This window comes from Lipotes vexillifer, unplaced genomic scaffold, assembly GCF_000442215.2.
Source record: "Lipotes vexillifer unplaced genomic scaffold, Lipotes_vexillifer_v1.1 scaffold722, whole genome shotgun sequence".
In the NCBI taxonomy this organism is placed as follows: Eukaryota; Metazoa; Chordata; class Mammalia; order Artiodactyla; family Lipotidae; genus Lipotes; species Lipotes vexillifer.
Genome location: NW_006795213.1, coordinates 237,083 through 259,364, shown reverse-complemented (window position 1 = coordinate 259,364; position 22,282 = coordinate 237,083). Strand labels below are relative to the sequence as shown.

The following is a 22,282-nucleotide window of genomic DNA, read 5'->3' as shown; positions in this document are numbered from 1 at the left end:
GAGCGTCGTAATAATGGATAAAAAACAAAGTAATGCAAACTTGTTGAAAACAAAAATAAAGGATGGCTATGTTCTTTGGAGGGGCAAAAAATGTAAAAAGAAATTGGATCATGAAAATACAATAATCCCCCCTTATCCTCGGGGGATGCATATGAAGACCCCCAGTTTATACCTGAAACCATGAATAGTACTACACCCTATATATACTATGTTTTATACATACATACATACATACATACATACAAACTTTACCTACAATAAAGTTTAATTTCTAAATAAGGCACAGTAAGAGATTAATAATAATAAAATAGAACAATTATAACAATATACTGTAATCAAAGTTACATGAATGTGGTCTCTCTCTCTCTCAAAATATAATATCTTGTACTTTACTCACCCTTCTTTTGAGGATGTGAGATGATAAAATGCCTGCGTGGTGAGATGAAATGAGATGAATGATGTAGCATTAAACTACTATTGACTTTTTTGCTGATAGGTTAGAAGGAGGATCACTTGCTTTGGGTGATCTTGGATCATCGAGCCATGGCACTGTGAGTGGTTGGATGTTAGGAGCGGGTGATGTTGATGGTTAGGGATCCCAGGAAGGACGGAGCGTGTCACCCAGATTTCATCACGTTACTCATAACAGCCCGCAATTTAAAACTTATAAATCGTTTATTTCTGGAATTTTCAGACTGCTGGTAACTGAAACCACAGAAAGCAAAACCACAGATTGGGGGCGTGGGGGACTACTGTAAAAGAAACGGGAAAGAAAATAGACATAGGCTAATTAGAAGTTATTAGAAAGCAGTTCTTAGTAGTCAGCAGATCACATAGCTGTTGGTATCAGATTTTCCTGCTGCCTATTGCAGCTTTTCATCAGTGATATCATTCCCATGGCTTTAATCGCCATCCGTATGCGAATAACTCTCAAATCATCTATGCCCAAGCTCTAAACCCATATGTCCAACTTCCTACTAAAGATCTGTTGGGTGTGTCACAAGTGCCTCAAATTCAGTAGGTCCAAATCTGAAAAAGAATCATGTCCCCACTTCTCCCTCCCATCCCAAGTCTGTTTCTCCTGTGTTTCCCTATTATGGAGTATTGCAGTCTTACCTTAGTCCCCTTACTCTAGAAATTTAAACATCATCCTTAATGTTTCTTCTTTTACTCCTCTATCTAATCAATCAGTTAGACTATTCATTGTTCCCCTTTAATATCTCTCACATATATTTATCTCTCTGTTCTCATTCTGTTAGTTTGGACCAGGGATTGGCAAACTTTTTCTATAAAGGGCCAGATAGTAAATACTTTAGGCTTTGCAGTCCATAAGATCTTTTTTGCAATCACTGCAGCTCCAAAGCAGCCATAGACAATATGGAAATGAATGGGTGGGGCTATTTCCCATAAAACTTAATTTATAGACACTGAAATTTGAATTTCATATAATTCATGAAATATTCTTTTGGCTTTTCTCTCCAACCATTTAAAAATGTAAAAACCATCCTTTGTTTGCCATCCATACAAAAGCAGGCAGCAGGCTAGATTTGGCTCACAGGCATAATTTGCCCACCCCTGGCTTAAAGGAACATTTTCTCTCACTTGAAAAACAACAGTAGTCCCCCATTCTCCTACTGTCTTACCTGGTCTCTCTAGTCTTGTCTCTCTAGTCCACTCATCATACTGAAGCCAGATTGACTTTTTAAAATGCAAATTGGGTTTCATTACGTTGTTTGAAGTCCTTTATAAAAAAGTTGACCATAGCCAGTGGAATGTATCCACATTCCTTGGTAAGATGCTTTGTAATGTGGACCTTGCTTATCTTTCTAGTCATATTTCTTGTCATTTCCCCCAACTCTCTATTCCAGCTTAAAACTGCTTAGAACTTCTTGCAGTTTCTCTGATGTGCAGTGTTTTTCACTTCGAAGTTTTGACACGTTTCCTTTCCCTCTCCCTACATCCACCTGGCTAACCACTATTCTTCCTGCTGGACTTATTTCAGTTATCATCTCCAGAAACCTCCTCTCATTCCCCCAAGGCTGGATTTAAATGCTTTTACTAAGTTCTGCCATCCTGTCTGTAGAATCCAATAATAGCACTTATTTTACTATAATTACCTGTCTACTTGACTGTGTCTTCTAAATAGTAAACTTGAGTGCCTAGTGTTTATCCATTGTTTTATCCCCAGTTTCCTATATGGTGCCCCATAGTACCCTCAGCATTTTTATTTTTTGCATTAAAATGTTGATATAATTCAAAGACCATGAAATTTGCCCTTTTTAAGTGTGCAGTTCAGAGGTTTTTAGTATACTCACAAAGTTGTGCAGCCATCTCCCTATTTAATTCCAGAACATTTTTATCACCCCAAAAAGAAACCCCACGCCCATTAGGAGGTCACCCTTCATTCCCCCTCCCTTCAGCCCCTGGCAACCACTAATTACTTTTTGTCTCTATGGATTTGCCTAGTCTGGACATTTCATATCAGTGGAAGGGCCCTCCAGTCTTTTTTTTCCCAACCTTCCTCATTATTATAGTTTTCCCTGTATCATGTGCTTTAGCCAAACAGTACTTTGGTGGGGTCTTCATATATGTCTCATGCTTTCGTAAACCTCTGTACCTTTTCTTATGCCACCTCCTCTATCTGAAATGCTTTTTTCTACTTATTTAGAGTTTTACCTAGCCTTCAATGCCTAATTTGGATAAGACCCCTTCCAAGAAACTTTCCTGATCATATTAGGTAGGAATCATCTCTGAAATCCTATAGTAATTATACTAGTTTAGGTGCTACCTTGCCTACTGATTCTTTGAGACTGCTCTCATGTTTTCTAATTGTTTTATACTCTCCCATCCAGTACCTTGGCACAATAAGTTCTTAAAACGTAGTTGAAAATGTCATGGACACTCTGGAAAATAACATGACAGTTTCTTTAAAAACTAAACATAGAGTTACCATACAACCCAGCAGTCTCACTCCTGGGCATTTATTCCAGAGAAATAAAAACTAATATTCATGTAAAAATCTGTACACAGTTTTTCATAGCTGCTGTATTTGTTATAGCCAAAAACTAGAAACACCAATATGTTCTGAAGTAGTTGAATGCTTAAACAAACTATTGTACATTCATATCGAAATACTAGTCAGCAATAAAAAGGAATGAACTATTGATGTATACAACTATGCATTATGTTGATTGAAAAAAATCTCAAACGGTCACATACTATATGATTCCATTTATATAATATTCTTGAAATGACAAAATTACGGAGTGGAGAACAAATTAGTGGTTACCAGGGATCAGGTATAGTGGGGAAGGAGGATAGGTTTGACTATGAAGGATAGCATGAGGGAGATATTTGTGACGATGGAATAGGTCTGTATCTTGATTTTGATGGTGTTTACATGAATCTATACATATGATAAAATGGCATATAACTATATACATACACATTGTCAGTTTCCTGATTTTGATGTCATATTGTTGTATAAGACGTACCCATTGCGGGAAATTGTGTAAAGGGTATATGGGATTTATCTGTGCTATCTTTGCAATTTCCTATGAACCTATAATTATTTCAAGATGAAAAGTTAAAGTTTTCTTCTTTAGAGATTGAAGTGGTATTTAGCATAATCATTTTGCCACTCATGGTGCTGCTTTTCATCAGTATGAATCAGTCTGCACCTTTGAAAATAATGTTACTCTTGAGGTTGACAAGATAACCTGTTTACAGTATTTTAGTTGCATTTTACAATGAGATGAAACCTGTTTAAGCAAGAACTGAGACAAAGTAGTTCTTTGATATCCTGGCTATCCAATGCCTTGTCTTAATTTTTAAATTAAGTGGTAAGCCTTAAACTGAGTCATATTTTGGTACACTTTAAGTTCCTGGTGCTCTTGTATACTGGCACCTAGAGGACAGTGACTATAGCAATGAATCCTGTGTAGTATCTGTCATCCTGTGGGATGTTGATAAAAAATAATTATTTTTGACTTGACATTAATTGATTCAGACAATTCTTTTCTTAACATAGAATTGAAAATCCTCTGGTAAGATTTCGAGAAACCATACTATTAAGCAATATTCAACTCAAAAACTTTTTCTTTTTTTTTTTTGTTTACATCTTTACTGGAGTATAATTGCTTTACAATGGTGTGTTAGTTTCTGCTTTATAACAAAGTGAATCAGTTATACATATACATATGTTCCCATATCTCTTCCCTTTTGCATCTCCCTCCCTCCCACCCTCCCTATCCCACCTCTCCAGGTGGTCACAAAGCACGGAGCTGATCTCCCTGTGCTAGGCGGCTGCTTCCCACTAGCTATCTACCTTAAGTTTGGTAGTGTATATATGTCCACGCCACTCTCTCACTTTCTCACAGCTTACCCTTCCCCCTCCCCATATCCTCAAGTGCATTCTCTAGTAGGTTTGTGTCTTTATTCCTGTCTTACCCCTAGGTTCTTCATGACATTTTTTTTCTTAAATTCCATATATATGTGTTAGCATACGGTATTTGTCGTTCTCTTTCTGACTTACTTCACTCTGTTTGACAGACTCTAGGTCCATCCACCTCATTACAAATAGCTCAATTTCATTTCTTTTTATGGCTGAGTAATATTCCTTTGTACATATGTGCCACATCTTCTTTATCCATTCATCCGATGATGGGCACTTAGGTTGTTTCCATCTCCGGGCTATTGTACATAGAGCTGCAATGAACATTTTGGTACATGACTCTTTTTGAATTATGGTTTCCTCAGGGTATATGCCCAGTAGTGGGATTGCTGGGTCGTATGGTAGTTCTATTTGTAGTTTTTTAAAGAACCTCCATACTGTTCTCCATAGTGGCTGTACCAATTCACATTCCCACCAGCAGTGCAAGAGTGTTGCCTTTTCTCCACACCCTCTCCAGCATTTATTGTTTCTAGATTTTTCAATGATGGCCATTCTGACTGGTGTGAGATGATATCTCATTGTAATTTTGATTTGGATTTCTCTAATGATTAGTGATGTTGAACATTCTTTCATGTGTTTGTTGGCAGTCTGTATATCTTCTTTAGAGAAATGTCTGTTTAGGTCTGCTGCCCATTTTTGGATTGGATTATTTGTTTTTTTGTTATTGAGCTGTATGAGCTGCTTGAAAATTTTGGAGATTAATCCTTTGTCAGTTGCTTCATTTGCAAATATTTTCTCCCATTCTGAGGGTTGTCTTTTCTTGTTTATTATGGTTTCCTTTGCTGTGCAAAAGCTTTGAAGTTTCATTAGGTCCCATTTGTTTATTTTTGTTTTTATCTCCATTACTCTAGGAGATGGGTCAAGAAGGATCTTGCTGTGATTTATGTCATAGAGTGTTCTGCCTATGTTTTCCTCTAAGAGTTTGATAGTTTCTGGCCTTACATTTAGGTCTTTAATCCATTTTGAGCTTATTTTTGTGTATGGTGTTAGGGAGTGATCTAATCTCATACTTTTACATGTACCTGTCCAGTTTTCCCAGCACCACTTATTGAAGAGGCTGTCCTTTCTCCACTGTATATTCCTGCCACCTTTATCAAAGATAAGGTGACCATATGTGCATGGGTTTATCTCTGGGCTTTCTATCCTATTCCATTGATCTATCTTTCTGTTTTTGTGCCAGTACCATACTGTCTTGATTACTGTAGCTTTGTAGTATAGTCTGAAGTCAGGCAGCCTGATTCCTCCAGCTCCATTTTTTGTTCTCAAGATTGCTTTGGCTATTCGGGGTCTTTTGTGTTTCCATACAAATTGTGAAATTTTTTGTTCTAGTTCTGTGAAAAATGCCAGTGGTAGTTTGATAGGGATTGCATTGAATCTATAGATTGCTTTGGGGAGTAGAGTCATTTTCACAATGTTGATTCTTCCAATCCAAGAACATGGTATATCTCTCCATCTGTTTGTATCATCTTTAATTTCTTTCATCAGTGTCTTATAATTTTCTGCATACAGGTCTTTTGTCTCCTTAGGTAGGTTTATTCCTAGATATTTTATTCTTTTTGTTGCAATGGTAAATGGGAGTGTTTTCTTGATTTCACTTTCAGATTTTTCATCGTTAGTATATAGGAATGCCAGAGATTTCTGTGCATTAATTTTGTATCCTGCTACTTTACCAAATTCATTGATTAGCTCTAGTAGTTTTCTGGTAGCATCTTTAGGATTCTCTATGTATAGTATCATGTCATCTGCAAACAGTGACAGCTTTACTTCTTCTTTTCCGATTTGGATTCCTTTTATTTCCTTTTCTTCTCTGATTGCTGTGGCTAAAACTTCCAAAACTATGTTGAATAAGAGTGGTGAGAGTGGGCAACCTTGTCTTGTTCCTGACCTTAGTGGAAATGCTTTCAGTTTTTCGCCATTGAGGATGATGTTGGCTGTGGGCTTGTCATATACGGCCTTTATTATATTGAGGAAAGTTCCCTCTACACCTACTTTCTGCAGGGTTTTTATCATAAATGGGTGTTGAATTTTGTCAAAAGCTTTCTCTGCATCTATTGAGATGATCATATGGTTTTTCTCCTTCAATTTGTTAATATGGTTAATCACATTGATAGATTTGCGTATATTGAAGAATCCTTGCATTCCTGGAATAAACCCCACTTGATCATGGTGTATGATCCTTTTAATGTGCTGTTGGATTCTGTTTGCTAGTATTTTGTTGAGGATTTTTGCATCTATGTTCATCAGTGATATTGGCCTGTAGTTTTCTTTCTTTGTGACATCCTTGTCTGGTTTTGGTATCAAGGTGATGGTGGCCTCGTAGAATGAGTTTGGGAGTGTTCCTCTCTCTGCTATACTTTGGAAGAGTTTGAGAAGGATAGGGGTGTTAGCTCTTCTCTAAATGTTTGATAGAATTCGCCTGTGAAGCCATCTGGTCCTGGGCTTTTGTTTGTTGCAAGATTTTTAATCACAGTTTCAATTTCATTGCCCGTGGTTGGTCTGTTCATATTTTCTATTTCTTCCTGATTCAGTCTTGGCAGGTTGTGCATTTCTAAGAATTTGACCATTTCTTCCAGGTTGTCCATTTTATTGGCATAGAGTTGCTTGTAGTAATCTCTCATGATCTTTTGTATTTCTGCAGTGTCAGTTGTTACTTCTCCTTCTTCATTTCTAAATCTATTGATTTGAGTCTTCTCACTTTTTTTCTTGATGAGTCTGGCTAGTGGTTTATCAATTTTGTTTTACTTCTCAAAGAACCAGCTTTTAGTTTTATTCATCTTTGCTATCGTTTCCTTCATTTCTTTTTCATTTATTTCTGATCTGATTTTTATGATTTCTTTCCTTCTGCTAACTTTGGGGTTTTTTTGTTCTTCTTTCTCTAATTGCTTTAGGTGCAAGGTTAGGTTGTTTATTCGAGATGTTTCCTGTTTCTTAAGGTAGGATTGTATTGCTATAAACTTCCCTCTTAGAACTGCTTTTGCTGCATCCCATAGGTTTTGGGTCGTCGTGTCTCCATTGTCATTTGTTTCTAGGTATTTTTTAATTTCCTCTTTGATTTCTTCAGTGATCACTTCGTTATTAAGTAGTGTATTGTTTAGCCTCCATGTGTTTGTATTTTTTACAGATCTTTTCCTATAATTGATATCTAGTCTCATGGCGTTGTGGTCGGAAAAGATACTTGATACAATTTCAATTTTCTTAAATTTACCAAGGCTTGATTTGTGACCCAAGATATGATCTATCCTGGAGAATGTTCCATGAGCACTTGAGAAAAATGTGTATTCTGTTGTTTTTGGATGGAGTGTCCTATAAATATCAATTAAGTCCATCCTGTTTAATGTATCATTTAAAGCTTGTGTTTCCTTATTTATTTTCATTTTGGATGATCTGTCCATTGGTGAAAGTGGGGTGTTGAAGTCCCCTACTATGAATGTGTTACTGTCGATTTCCCCTTTTATGGCTGCTAGTTTTTGCCTTATGTATTGAGGTGCTCCTATGTTGGGTGCATAAATATTTACAATTGTTATATCTTCTTCTTGGATCGATCCCTTAATCATTATGTAGTGTCCTTCTTTGTCTCTTCTGATAGTCCTTATTTTAAAGTCTATTTTGTCTGATATGAGAATTGCTACTCCAGCTTTCTTTTGGTTTCCATTTGCATGGAATATCTTTTTCCATCCCCTTACTTTCAGTCTGTATGTGTCTCTAGGTCTGAAGTGGGTCTCTTGTAGACAGCATATATATGGGTCTTGTTTTTGTATCTGTTCAGCCAGTCTGTGTCTTTTGGTGGGAGCATTTAATCCATTTACATTTAAGGTAATTATCAATATGTATGTTCCTATTCCCATTTTCTTAATTGTTTTGGGTTTGTTATTATAGGTCTTTTCCTTCTCTTGTGTTTCTTGCCTAGAGAAAATCCTTTAACATTTGTTGTAAAGCTGGTTTGGTGGTGCTGAACTCTCTCAGCATTTGCTTTTCTGTAAAGGTTTTAATTTCTCCATCAAATCTGAATGAGATCCTTGCTGGGTAGAGTAATCTTGGTTGTAGGTTTTTCTCCTTCATCACTTTAAATATGTCCTGCCACTCCCTTCTGCCTTGCAGAATTTCTGCTGAAGGATCAGCTGTTAACCTTATGGGGATTCCCTTGTATGTTATTTGTTGTTTTTCCCTTGCTGCTTTTAATATGTTTTCTTTGTATTTAATTTTTGACAGTTTGATTAATATGTGTCTTGGCGTGTTTCTCCTTGGATTTATCCTGTATGGGACTCTCTGTGCTTCCTGGACTTGATTAACTATTTCCTTTCCCATATTAGGGAAGTTTTCAACTATAATCTCTTCAAATATTTTCTCAGACCCTTTCTTTTTCTCTTCTTCTTCTGGAACCCCTATAATTTGAATGTTGGAGCGTGTAATGTTGTCCCAGGGGTCTCTGAGACTGTCCTCGGTTCTTTTCGTTCTTTTTTCTTTATTCTGCTCTGCAGTAGTCATTTCCACTACTTTATCTTCCGGGTCACTTATCCGTTCTTCTGCCTCAGTTATTCTGCTGTTGATCCCTTCTAGAGTATTTTTAGTTTCATTTATTTTGTTGTTCATCATTGCTTGTTTCATCTTTAGTTCTTCTAGGTCCTTATTAAATGTTTCTTGCATTTTCTCTATTCAATTTTCAAGATTTTGGATCATCTTTACTATCATGATTCTGAATTCTTTTTCAGGTAGACTGCCTATTTCCTCTTCATTTGTTAGGTCTGGTGGGTTTTTATCTTGCTCCTTAATCTGCTTTGTGTTTTTCTGTCTTCTCATTTTGCTTATCTTACTGTGTTTTGGGTCTCCTTTATGCAGGCTGCAGGTTCGTAGTTCCCGTTGTTTTTGGTGTCTGTCCCCAGTGGCTAAAGTTGGTTAGTGGGTTGTGTAGGCTTCCTGGTGGAGGGGACTAGTGCCTGTGTTCTGGTGAACGAGGCTGGATCTTGTCTTTCTGGTGGGCAGGTCCATGTCTGGTGGTGTGTTTTGTGGTTTCTGTGGACTTATTATGATCTTAGGCAGCCTCTCTGCTAATGGGTGGTGTTGTGTTCCTGTCTTGCTAGTTGTTTGGCATAGGATGTCCAGCACTGTAGCTTACTGGTCGTTGAGTGAAGCTGGGTATTGGTGTTGAGGTGGAGATCTCTGGGAGATTTTCGCCATTTGATATTATGTGGAGATGGGAGGTCTCTTATGGACCAGTGTCCTGAAGTTGGCTCTCCCACCTCAGAGGCACAGCACTGACTCCTGGCTGCAGCACCAAGAGCCTTTCATCCACATGGCTTTGATGATAAAAGGTGCTCTTCTTCACTGTTGTTCAAGTTCTAGGCAGAGATTTCAGACTGCCTTTACCCTAAAAAGAACTGGAGAAGCATTGGTGGTTCTTTTCCAACGGAGGATACCCTCTGAATGTTTGGGAGATGAAGAAAGGAAGATGTTTGTTCTTTTTCCTATGGTCTCATCCTCCATCCTTTGGAATCAAACTTAAAAACTTGAAAATTGTTATACTATATATTAAGTAAAATGAATATTCTTGTGTAAATTTTAAATGAGTATTACAAAATCAGAACTTATTTCTAATTCTTTTTGGAAAGTGGTGTGGTATGCATAACTTAAGGATTTTTCTTTTGTACTTATGATCAAGCTCAAAGTGAATATGAGGGAAAAAAAGTAAATATGAGCAAAGCTACATATTCTTTAGTAAAATGAAAATGATTTTTTTTTCAGGTTAAACTGCAGAACAACATATCATATCAGATGGCAGACATACATCATTTAAAGGGTAAGAAACTTAATTACAGATTAAAGATAAAGGTCACTAAATGTCTAAAATCCTGAAGAATTAAGAAATCCTCAAGTTAAACAGCTAAATGAAATAGAATTTTTGAACAAAGCTCCTCTGATGGCAAAACATTTATCCTTTTGTCTTAAGATATAATGAAAAATTTTTAATGTTGCTTTATATATAATAAGTGCAAGTTAATATTTGAGGTCTGCATTTTAATCTTGTGCTGTAGACAGAGCTCATGCAATGAAATGTTAGAAGAATCCTGAGAGAAAATTGAGGTGTAACTTCGGAGACTGTCAGATTTCTAGGGAAAAGGTTAGGGATGATTCCTCTGTACTGTGTCCAATCTGCTAAAATAATCCATTCAGATCTAGGGATGCTTTGGAAAGATCCTCCAAACTTAATGTTTTAGATAGCCCAGGATCAAAGAAACCTGCAACAAAAACTGGGAAGAAACCTGGAGACGGATTTGATAGGTAGGTAGGTAGGTAGGTAGATAGAAAGAAAGTAAGAAGACAGATTTTTTTTCACTTAGATGAAGTGATAGGAGATGACTAAAGCTCTTATGAAAAATAATAGGTAGAGAACAAGCTCTATCGTCTGCTTACATTACTTCACACTGTCACTGGAGTTTGGGGTCTGAGGACTATCCCACTTCTCCCTCATACCTTTTGATTACAACACTATATATTTTAAAACTTTGCATGCAGTGACTCTGAGTTTATATATGTGGGTAATACTTGCTCTCTAATTTCATAACTATATCTTTATAACCATTTTAAACCTATTTAGATAGAATTAGGTAATACATGCATATATTTTTCAAATTTATTTTTATTTATTTATTTATTTATTGACTGTGTTGGGTCTTTGTTGCTGCATGTGGGCTTTCTCTAGTTGCCATGAGCTGGGGCTACTCTTCATTTCAGTGTGTGGGCTTCTCATTGCGGTGGCTTCTCTTGTTGTGGAGCACGGGCTCTAGGCACGCGGACTTCAGTAGTTGCAGCACACAGTAGTTATAGCATGCGGGCCCTAGAGTTCACGGGCTTCAGTAGTTGGGGCGCACGAGATCAGTAGTTTTGGCTTGTGGGCTCTAGAGCACAGGCTCAGTAGTTGTGGCACACGGGCTTAGTTGCTCCGCGGCATGTGAGATCTTCCCAGACTGAGGATCGAACCTGTGCCCCCTGCATTGGCAGGCAGCTTCTTAACCACTGCACCACCAGGGACATCCCAGGTAATATATTTTCAAACATCCTCTTGAAAAAGTCAACCTATGTTGACTTTGTAATTTATGTAAGTTTTGCTTCTCACCTAGCAAATCCATTAGGAAATATCATTTGTGTGTTATAACCCAGACATAGGAATTATTAATTTTTTACTATCTATGATTTAGAACAGCTTTTATTTTCTATTAAAAATTTACTTTCTGGTTGGCCACGTTTATTGTTGTTGCATATGTGTCCATATTCTACTCTTTTTGACTCACAGGAGTGCACAGGATGACACAGGAGATGGCACACTGTCAGTGCTGCTTCCAGCTTGCAGTTTTTACAAATGATTTTGCTTGTCATCCAAGTATATTTCTTATTAAATAGTAATAGATCAGTTGAATAGGAAGTCCTATGGGTTTTGCTAGTACATGTCAGAGAAAATGACAGCCTATGTTACTGAGTAAAAATCTTTATTTTGCTGTATGTGTTGAAGTAGATCTTGAGATGTTTTGAAATTTTGATGGTAATCTTTAGCAGAGAAAAAAGCTTTGATTTGAACTCATACCATGCAACTTTTGGTTTTAGTGCAGTTACTGAAGCTTGGATGCTTGGGATTGAATTTCATTAATGTGACTTTTGCACCCTGGGAACTCTTTCTGCTGCAACAAACTTCTTGACAAGTTGACAGTAAAATCCATATTTGACTATTTTCATTGGCATTAATGTCGGATATAATGGAATTAATACACATCAAGATCCTAAAAAAAATCTTTTAATATTTTCTTGGAAATAAGAGGATTAGGGTTGGTTTTTAATGCCTGAGACAGTAAATTAACATTCTACTATACACTGATTTATTCTGAATAGCTTACCTTATTTTTATTCCTATTACTGAAAGAAAATTTGCAATAAAAAATTTCCAGAAGTAAATTTCTTTTTTGGCTTTAAAAGATCATCCTAGAAGTTAAATTGAGAGATTATGGCCATATCTTTCTATAGCATACCCTGATATTACTGTCAGAGCTAGACTACCCTGCACAATCAACCTTGGACCTGATCTCATATTAAGTTACTCTGGGGACTTTCCTGGTGTTGCAGTGGTTAAGAGTCCCTCTGCCAATTCAGGGGACACAGGTTTGATCCCTGGTCTGGGAAGATCCCACATGCTGCGGAGCAACTAAGCCCATGCACCACAACTACTGAGCCTGCGCTCTAGAGCCCGCGAGCCACAACTACTGAGCCCACGTGCCACAACTACTGAAGCCTGCAAGCCTAGCGCCTGTGCTCCGCAACAAGAGAAGCTACCACAATGAGAAGCCTGTGCACTGCAACAAAGAGTAGCCCCCCCCCTCCTTGCGGCAACTAGAGAAAGCCCACGTGCAGCAACGAAGACCCAACACAGCCAAAAATTAAAAAAAAAAAAAAAGTTACTCCGAGCATCCTGCTGTGGTGACCTAGAGCAGCCACATTAGACACAGAGTATCTTTGGGTTTAAAATGAAGAAAACACATGGCAATCAGTTGAAAGTAAAATTGTGATATAGGAAAATTTTGTCTTTAGTTTTGCATTCTGATCTGTTTACTCCCCTTGCCCCCATTTTTTTGGCCACGCCATGCAGCTTGCGGGATCTCAATTTCCCAACCAGGGATTGAACCCTGGCCACTGCAGTGAAAGCACCGAATCCTAACCACTATACCACCAGAGAACTCTACTTGTCCCCTTTCAAGTCTTTATTTTGGCCCACTCAAAGCATCAATCTGCTGCATGCTTTATAATCCTTTCCCTGTATTCAAATAGGTTAGAATCTGATATTTTACATGGACTGGAACTCACTCATACTGATGTTTTATTTTTCTGTCAATTGAATTTTAAGCCTTCTATCTCCATTTAAAAATGAAAACTTTATTTCCTGATAAAGGTATTTCAAATATTGTTAGTGAGAAACTTTGTGGGGAGGCAGAGAAGCCATCCCAAATCTTAAAATCATACTAAGCCTCAGGTTCATTCTGAAGGTAAACTTAGCTGCTTCAGTTAGTTTACTGTGTAGGAAAAAGAAGCCTGAATGAGTCCTGACCACCAGTTGAGGTCCATTCCCTAGTAGCTACTAGGTAGTGCTGATTTGATTTTTCTTTTTTTTTTTTTTAATTGTAGTAACTTTCAGTTCTAAAATATTTCCTTCTTGAGTACAGTTTCAGGGAACTGGCTAACACTGTCTGTAAACTACAAGGCTTTTTGTCACTGCCTCCTGCTGGGATCTCATTGTTTCTGTAGACTCAACATCCATAGCTGAGGCCAGAGTTCTGCTACCTCTAGCCCTCTATTTCTTAGTAAATGGGACCAGGGATCAGGTAACAAGCTGAATATGTTATTCAGGGATACCTGACCTCAGATTTGTTACTTTTATCTAGGGTGGGAGTAATGTGAAAAGCTACAGAAATCAACTGTGTTTATATATTGGAGAATTAATAGAGTAAGAAGAGAAATTTAAAATGTCACTTGACTAAATTCATAGACACAGAGAGTAGAATGGTGGTTACCAGGGGCTGGGAGGTGTGTGGGGAAAATGAGATGTTGGTCAAAGGGTACAAACTGTTATAAGATGAATAAGTTTTGGTGATCTATATACAGAATGGTGATTATAGTTAACAAGACTGTATTATATACTTGAAAGTTGCTAAGACAGTAGATCTTAAATGTTCTCACCACAAAAAAAGTGGTAATTATGTGAGATGGTGGACATGTTGGCTAATGCTACGATGGTAATCATTTCACAATATGTGAGTGAATCAAATCAACATGTTGTACACCTTGAACTTACACAATGTTATATCTCAATTAAAATAAAAATAATAGGGCTTCCCTGGTGGCGCAGTGGTTAAGAATCCGCCTGCCAATGCAGGGAACACGGGTTTGAGCCCTGGTCTGGGAAGATCCCACATGCCACAGAGCAACTAAGCCCATGCACCACAACTACTGAGCCTGTGCTCTAGGGCCCGTGTGCCACAACTACTGAGCCCACATGCCACAGCTCCTGAAGCTTGTGTGCCTAGAGCCCATGCTTCGCAACAAGAGACGCCACCGCAGTGAGAAGCCCGTGCACCGCAACAAAGAGTAGCTCCCACTCGCCACAACTAGAGAAAGACAGCACACAGCAACGAAGACCCAACACAGCCATAAATAAATAAATAAATTTTAAAAAATAAATTTTAAAAATAATAATAAAAATGTGGCTTGAATAGGCAAGCATATTTACTACCTATAAGCACTTTATGTAAATCATTTACTTTTCATATTTGATTATTAATACTATACAATGGCTGTTATTATGCATATTGTTAAACTTTATATACTTCAACAAACGTTCATGTGACTTTAACATTTTTACTTTTTGTCATCACCATAGTTATGATTCCACAATAAAATTTAGAAAGTAGAGAAAAAATATGCTCAGAATCCCACCACTAAGTGTAATCACTGGTAGCATTTTGATATATTTTTATTCTCATCTGTTTTACATGGATATATTTTATATTATAAATATATGTTTATATCTGCTTTTTAAAAACTTACATCACAAGCATTTTTTGAGTGCCTTTAAAGTAACAAGATTATTTCTGTAAGCCCTCTATGAAAAGTAGATGTTATGTTATAGTTATAATATTGTACATTATGGTTAGATATTATACTTTAATCTTAATAAGTCATTATTGCTTATACAGAATAGACCTCTGTTCCCATTTATAAAAATTAAAACTTTCTTTACTACTTTTGCTTAACTTCTAAGGCTGTTGGCTAATTTTTTAATCCTCTATCCAAGAAACTGACGTTTCTCTTTTCTGGCTGAATTTCTTTTATTTGTAGGGTTAGATAAAGAGGAAGTGACTAGAAAATGTGGGGCCAGTGATGATGGATTAAAGGTTCCCAAAGGGGATCTGGTCCAGCTTTTAATTTACTGTCCAGTTTGAAATTTCATGTTATTCATTACAGCTAAAACTTTTAGCTCTAGTCTGGAGGTTATAAGCTTTGAAAATGGAATTTTGGTATATGTGGACATAAACCTCAGTAGCAGAACTAGAAATGAGATCTAAAATGATTGGTACCTAATTTGGGAATCAAGTATGATTTAGAATGAATTGAATTCTGTACCTATAACCAATACACCTAAAAAATATGATTTTTTCCCTACTTTTATAAAGCAGTAAGGTTTAGAGAGATAGTTCTTTTTGTACTATTTCTACAACTTAGCATATTGTCTACATAATGTGAAAAGATGTATAATTTTTTAATATTTCTGATTTATGTGAAACCACTGAGGCTATCTTGTTTTATTGCCCGTGCACGTGTATGAAAGGCAATTAAATGTGGTACTAATTATATAAATTTAACTTCCTGTATATAATTTTTGAACAGCCCATACCTTCTCAATGGGAAGCAGTAAAGTAAACTTCATTCCTTTGATTTTTACCTTCTGTGGATAGAGCAACTCGCTGAGCTTCGTCAGGAGTTTCTTCGACAAGAAGACCAGCTCCAGGACTATAGGAAGAACAGTACTTACCTTGTGAAGAGGTTAGAATATGAGAGGTAAGATGCTACATGCAACAAATATTTACGAATCTTGAATATTTGTCCAACTTTCAATTCATTTCTTCCTTTCTGGCTTTTGTTTTTCTTCTTTCATTTCACTAGGTCTTTTAAGTTCCTTTTCTGTTATCTTTCTATGCCTCTTTGAAATCACTCTTTTATTTTGATATGTTGAACAACATGAAAATATCTCTTACAAGGCATGTTGAATCTACCCATGTAGTAGAGTTCATTGTGAGACAGAAAATCTTTCAAGGTCTGAGTTTTATTGAATGAGATGTGGCAAAGACTGAAAGAAGATTCTGTGGTTCTTTTTGAGGGTCAATCCAGAAGATAAAGCTGGCAGTGGAAGATATCCCCAGAATAGCTGAGGGACTAAGCACCAGCTGCTTCTCCTGTTCTGCACTTCAGTCCCCTTGCTTACACCTCTGCATTGTTGGTGATGAGGTTGGGAAACCTCTTAGGGGCCTTTCTAGAATTACTCTTTAAAAGGGTTTATTGTGTATTAAATCAGTTTTTCAGTTAAAGGTATTTTTGGGTCTACACAACAAAAATTAGAAAGATTCACTGTATTTTAAACTGTTTATCCATTTCTGACTTCTTACTCTTGTAGGTTATCAGTATGCATCTAGTTACATATATGTGTCTTAATCTAATAGCATTCAGTAATTTTATATATATACCTTTAGGATTAAAGAAATATTATTCCAGCATGTTAGTGTACCAAAGCTTGTTTAATCTCTCCCAACTGCTGGACCATTGTAGGAGTTTTCCTTTTCTCACTGTTATGACTATCAACTATAAAAATCTTTGTGCAAAAAGCATTTTCCCCCTCTTACGTTATTTCACTGGTTATATTCTCAAATATAGAACTTCTGAGGTGGAATGTTTTATTGATCTTGTTGCTCTTATCACATATATGAAAGATTGCTTTGTAAAATGACTATACTAATTTATAATGTAAATGTTTCCCTGTAGCCCCACCAACATTGGCTTTTATAATTCTAACTTAATTTTGCTAGTATAGTAATAAGATAGTACTATATATACATATAAGAAGTTTAATTTGCATTTTAAATGATGGAAGATAACATTTTTCTGTGTATGTATTCTTTGTTTCTTTTTGCATGAATGATCTGTTTGTATTCTTTGACTACTCATCCAGTGGAAATTCACAATCTTTATGTGTTTTGTTCCTTTACATTTTCTCTTGCTGGTTGCATTCTCTCTTCTTTATTAGTTTCTTCCATTGTTGCTCTTCTTATGGTTTAGGCTTTTATTATTGCGTTGAAAGTACTAACTATTTGATGAATCATCTGCTGCCACTCCTTATCAACTCTTATAATTCTAGCTTTTCTTATCTATTACTATATATTGGTCTTACAGTTTTCTAAAGTGTTTTTCTCTTCTATGATTGAAGTTGACTTTGACAGTTGTTTCTTTATAAATGCAATTTATAAAAATAAATTTTCATCTTTCTAATTTCTGTTTTTTAATTAGTTTTATCAATATTTTTATCCTCTGTTAAAGGTTCAAATATTGTAAGAATTTTGACTGTGAGCTATTTTTATGTCTGCTCGTTGTCCTTCCCTACCCACTCCCCTGCTAACTGAATGCTTTATCCTTATAAATGTATGTTTTCAACTTCTAGACATCTTTGAGAATCAATCCAAAATAATAGTCTAAAAGAATGACTTGTAATTTAGTTTTCAGTGTGGACAACAGATCAAGGAATTAAGAGCACAGCATGAAGAAAATATTAAAAAGTTAGCAGACCAGTTTTTGCAGGAACAAAAGGTAAATTTTGAAAATACTTAAAATATGTTCTTGTTATAAATCTTAAAATTTAGAAGTTAAAATTTGTATTTTTGTTATAAAACATTATATTTTTAAGTATTTTAGCCTGCCTAATTCTAAAAGTGACTTGCAGTGGCTTTACTGCTGAGTAAATTAGACATTTACAAAAGTGTAACCTCAACTCTTAAAACTAATTTTGAGCTAAATATCTTTTACCTGACTTTTAAAAATAATTTTTGCTATTTATTTCTTAGGTTGTAAAGTGGATGATCATTTTACTGGATAATCAACTATTTGCTATTTTATGCTTTTGAGAAATAGAAAAAAAATTGAGAAAATTTTTCCTTAATTATCAGTCTTTGTTATTCTGAATTCCTTTCTTAAAACACAGAAATGAAACACTAGCCACTATTTTGATTCATATTTTGGGGGTGGCAAATTCTTTTAGTTCATACAATTCCAGTTGATATATATTATGAAAGTCCTGCTAGAAATGGAGGGGATTTGTCTGAAGTTTACTAGTCATTAGGACATTCATTTTTTTATACACTATAATCTAATCTGACTAGCTGTGGTTTGTATAAAGTCTTGTGATTTAGAGTTAAGAGAGATTGAATAGTGAAAAGTATTTTTCTTGGTCTTTGGCAGCATCTCATCTAAAGGACTAGAAGCTAAGGAAACCAAGTTTTCATTGTTTGCTCTTTCACTATTTTGCAGCATGATATTGAGGGCATCATTTTTTTTAATCAATAAAGTGGAATGGCTGCTGCCTATCTGCAGTCTTCCTTGAAGAGACATGGGGATAGATTGCTGGAAGATGGCAGGCCTGAGTGAGCTACCTAGGTGGCATTGAGGGCAGCCAGAAGGTATTATTGAGACACTGGATGGTTAGAGGAGCATAGCAGAACATGGAAGGAAGGGGACAAGAGGCTTGCTGTTGCAATTGTGTTATTACAAGCCCAGTATATAAATAATGGGATGAATTTGCTCTCTTCTCTTCTCCCAAGAAGCACGTATATAAGCTTTTTCCTTTTTCCTGCCAAGTGTAGTTCTCCCTTTCTGCTCTTCTATTATAGGCTATTTTTACATTATTAATTAGCTAATATCTACTCCAGTTCTTCTTTGCACTTATCCTGCCCTAAATGGAGCAAGGTCGGGAGGAATGGAGATGCTTAAGAGCATTTCTCCTTTGTAGGGCGACATACCAGCTGCCTAATCTACTCCTCATCCTCATTCTCTGTTCTTCGACTACTATAACTAGTTGATTCTGTGAAATTTGAGTTGTTTTTCGTAGGAACAAATCCATTGTAAGCTATATGAAACAAGCATAAGTTGTATTGAGGGATTTTTTTGTTTTTTTTAACTAAGTACATTCCTGTCTTGGAAATTACTCTGGGGAGGGGGTCAGCAAACTAAATCCAGCCTCTTGCCTGTTTTTAACTGCCCATCAGCAAAAAACGGTCGTTACATTGAAAAATGGTTAAAAAGTCAAAAGAATATTTTATGACATGGGAAAGTTGTAAGAAATTCAAATCTTAGTGTCTACAAATACAATTTTATTAGAACACAGCCACACTCATTTGTTTATTGCTTTCATGCTACAAAGATAAATGGTTATAAACCAGAGGAGACTAAGAAGACCTGAGTACTTAAATACAATGTAGTAAAAAATTAAATAAATAAATAAATAAAATAAAATAAATGCAGTGTAGTATCCTGGATTGGATCCTGGAACAGAAAAAGGTCTTAATGGAAAAAGTGGTGAAATCTAAGTAAAGTCTGGAGTTCAGTTAATAATGTACTAATGTCGGTTTCTTAGTTTTGCAAATGTGCTGTGCTAATGTGATGTTGACATTAAAGGAAATTGGGAGATGGGTAATTACTTTTCTATAAATCTAAATTATTTCAGAGTAAGAAGTTTATTTAAAAAACAATTAGGGGGACTTCCTGGTGGCGCAGTGGTTAAGAATCCGCCTGTCAGTTTAGGGGACATGGGTTCGAGCCCTGGTCTGGGAAGATCCCATATGCCACGGGCCAGCTAAGCCCGTGTGCCACAGCTACTGAGTCTGCACTCTAGAGCCAGCGAGCCACAATTACTGAGCCCACGTGCCACAACTACTGAAGCCCACGCATCTAGAGCCCGCGCTCTGCAACAAGGGAAGCCACCGTAATGAGAAGCCCACGCACCGCAACGAACAGTAGCCCCCACTCTCCCCAACTAGAGAAAAGCTCTCGTGCAGCAACAAAGACCCAACACAGCCAAAAATAAAAAAACAAATAAATTTATTAAAAAACAGAAAAGCAATTAGGTGGCCCCCTTACCAAATCAACAGTACTGCATTCAGAAAGCCATCTTACTTTGTTAATAGTATTTAATATTGTCGATTCACGTAAAGGTATTGCCGTTAATAATGCATCAAAGGGACAACATCTTTATTAACTGTTTTAAATGGAAAAGTATTTTTGACCAGTAGTTTGTTGACTTTTAAGTTTTGTTTATTATTGTTTGTTTTATCCACATCAAAAAGCAGTGGAATATTATGGAAGTAGCCTTATGATGTAGCAGCAAAAGTGCACAGATATGCAGGATGGCTGCTCAGGTTGTACCTCAACGATTTTCTCACCTTTGGCCTTCATACTGATGTGTTCAGAAATTTCAGTTTATCATTTCACTCATCAGCAATTAAGCTCTCAGAATTGGCTATCTCTTACCAAGTTCCCAGAAACTGTGGGAGTGAGAAAGACTGTGGTTTGAATCCCTTTTCCACACTTCTCTAGCTTTGTAATCTTGAACAAGCTGCTTAAACTTCTTTAAGCCTCAGTTTTATTTTGTTTTTCCCAAAACTGTTCATTTGTCTCCACTAAAGGATAGACTTGAAAACAATTTGTTAACTATGAAACACAGTGCAAATGTTTGTTGTTGATTTTATCTGCCAGATACATGGGAATACCTACACCTGATTGTCAAAGCACCCTTTCTTCTTTATTGTGACACATTCTTACAATTTGCCTCCTATTTTTCTAGATTTTCTGTAGATTTTTTAGTACTATTGTTTTTTATAATGTTACCAATGATTGCATTGCATAATGCTTTAGAGTTGACAGAACATTTAATGTTAATATTATTATGCATTAAATATTAATATGGCAACCCAAGCATGTGTACTTGACTCCTTGCCTCTCCCAGTTTTCCACTGAGGCAACTCAACCAATATAAAAGAGAAAACTGGCCCCCCACATAATTGAGTCAGACCTAATCATAAACCTGAAGATTCAAGTTTCCAAGGAGGAGATATGGTTAGTTGAAGCAGGTTACAGGGAGCATTGACTTGTGCATTGTTCTGCCATTCCTTCCTATGCTTGAGTAGCCAGTGCATCTGGGAAGAAGTTTCCCTGTTTTCTACCCTTGCTGTTTCTACTTGGGGAAAAGCCTGACAATGTCAGTAGCCATCTATCACACTTGAGGGGACACCTGTGTGCCATCCTCCTGCTCTCTGCTATCCTACTCGATTACAACATATGCCTATACAGAATCCACTCTGCCCACAGCACCCAAGACTGTGCCAAACTGTAGGCCTCCACAGCAACCTACAGTGCTCAGCAAGACTGTCTTCTCACAGAATCACCAAAGAGAATTATCAGCATAGCCAAAGGGAACTATCTCTGCCTAAAATTTTAGGCCATTTATGATAGAGACTTTTAAAAAATATTACTTATTCTCTGAATTCATATCAGGTATAAAAACTGAACAGAAAATAATATATCCCACATCTCTAAGTGTTTAGAATTTAGACCCATGGTATGTATTTCAAAAAAATGAATTGTTTCAGAATATTAAGTTAATAGTTGTTTCAGTAGTTTCACATTTTGAACTGAAAAATACTTACTGTTACCAAATCTTAATCTAACAGCAAGAGGCCCACAAGTTTGAATCAAAAGATGGAAATGAATTGGATATAAACCATCATGCGGTACCTAAAAACATTCCAAAAGTTGCTGAGAATGCTGCAGGCAAGCATGAAGAACCCTCAAGCAATCATATTCCACATGGGAAAGGTATTACTATTATTTTGTGTTAATAGAAAAGCTATTAGAAATAGTTTCTAATAGTTTGTGTTAATAGAAAAACTATTATTTTTCTCATTTTGAAGTGGATTATTGAATCATAAAGAATATTGTTTGATTTTACTTCCATTATGATTAGGTGTCTGTTTCAAATTTGGATCCTTTAATAGAGAAGAAAAAACAGTAAGTTTATAGAGTTACAACTATGTCCAAAGCAAGATATAAAGATATTCATTTGATATAGCCTATTGCTCTACAAACTGATTATTACATTCCTTCAAAATATTTTCAATTTATTTAATGAAAAATATAAAATTATATTTTTTGTTACTGTTACTTGGGCAGAACAAATCAAACGAGGTGGTGATGCAGGAA

General features: G+C 36.3%; 1 protein-coding gene across 1 annotated transcript in view; it reads left to right on the top strand.

Moving 5' to 3' along the window:
• GOLM2 (golgi membrane protein 2) overlaps positions 1-22,282 on the top strand; it is a 102,224-nt gene that overhangs the window by 34,995 nt on the left and 44,947 nt on the right. The window contains exons 2-6 of the mRNA XM_007467529.1: positions 10,193-10,247; positions 15,943-16,045; positions 17,752-17,842; positions 21,754-21,898; positions 22,253-22,277. Of these exons, the coding sequence (XP_007467591.1) occupies positions 10,193-10,247; positions 15,943-16,045; positions 17,752-17,842; positions 21,754-21,898; positions 22,253-22,277 (419 nt within the window). The remainder of the gene's footprint in view (positions 1-10,192; positions 10,248-15,942; positions 16,046-17,751; positions 17,843-21,753; positions 21,899-22,252; positions 22,278-22,282) is intronic.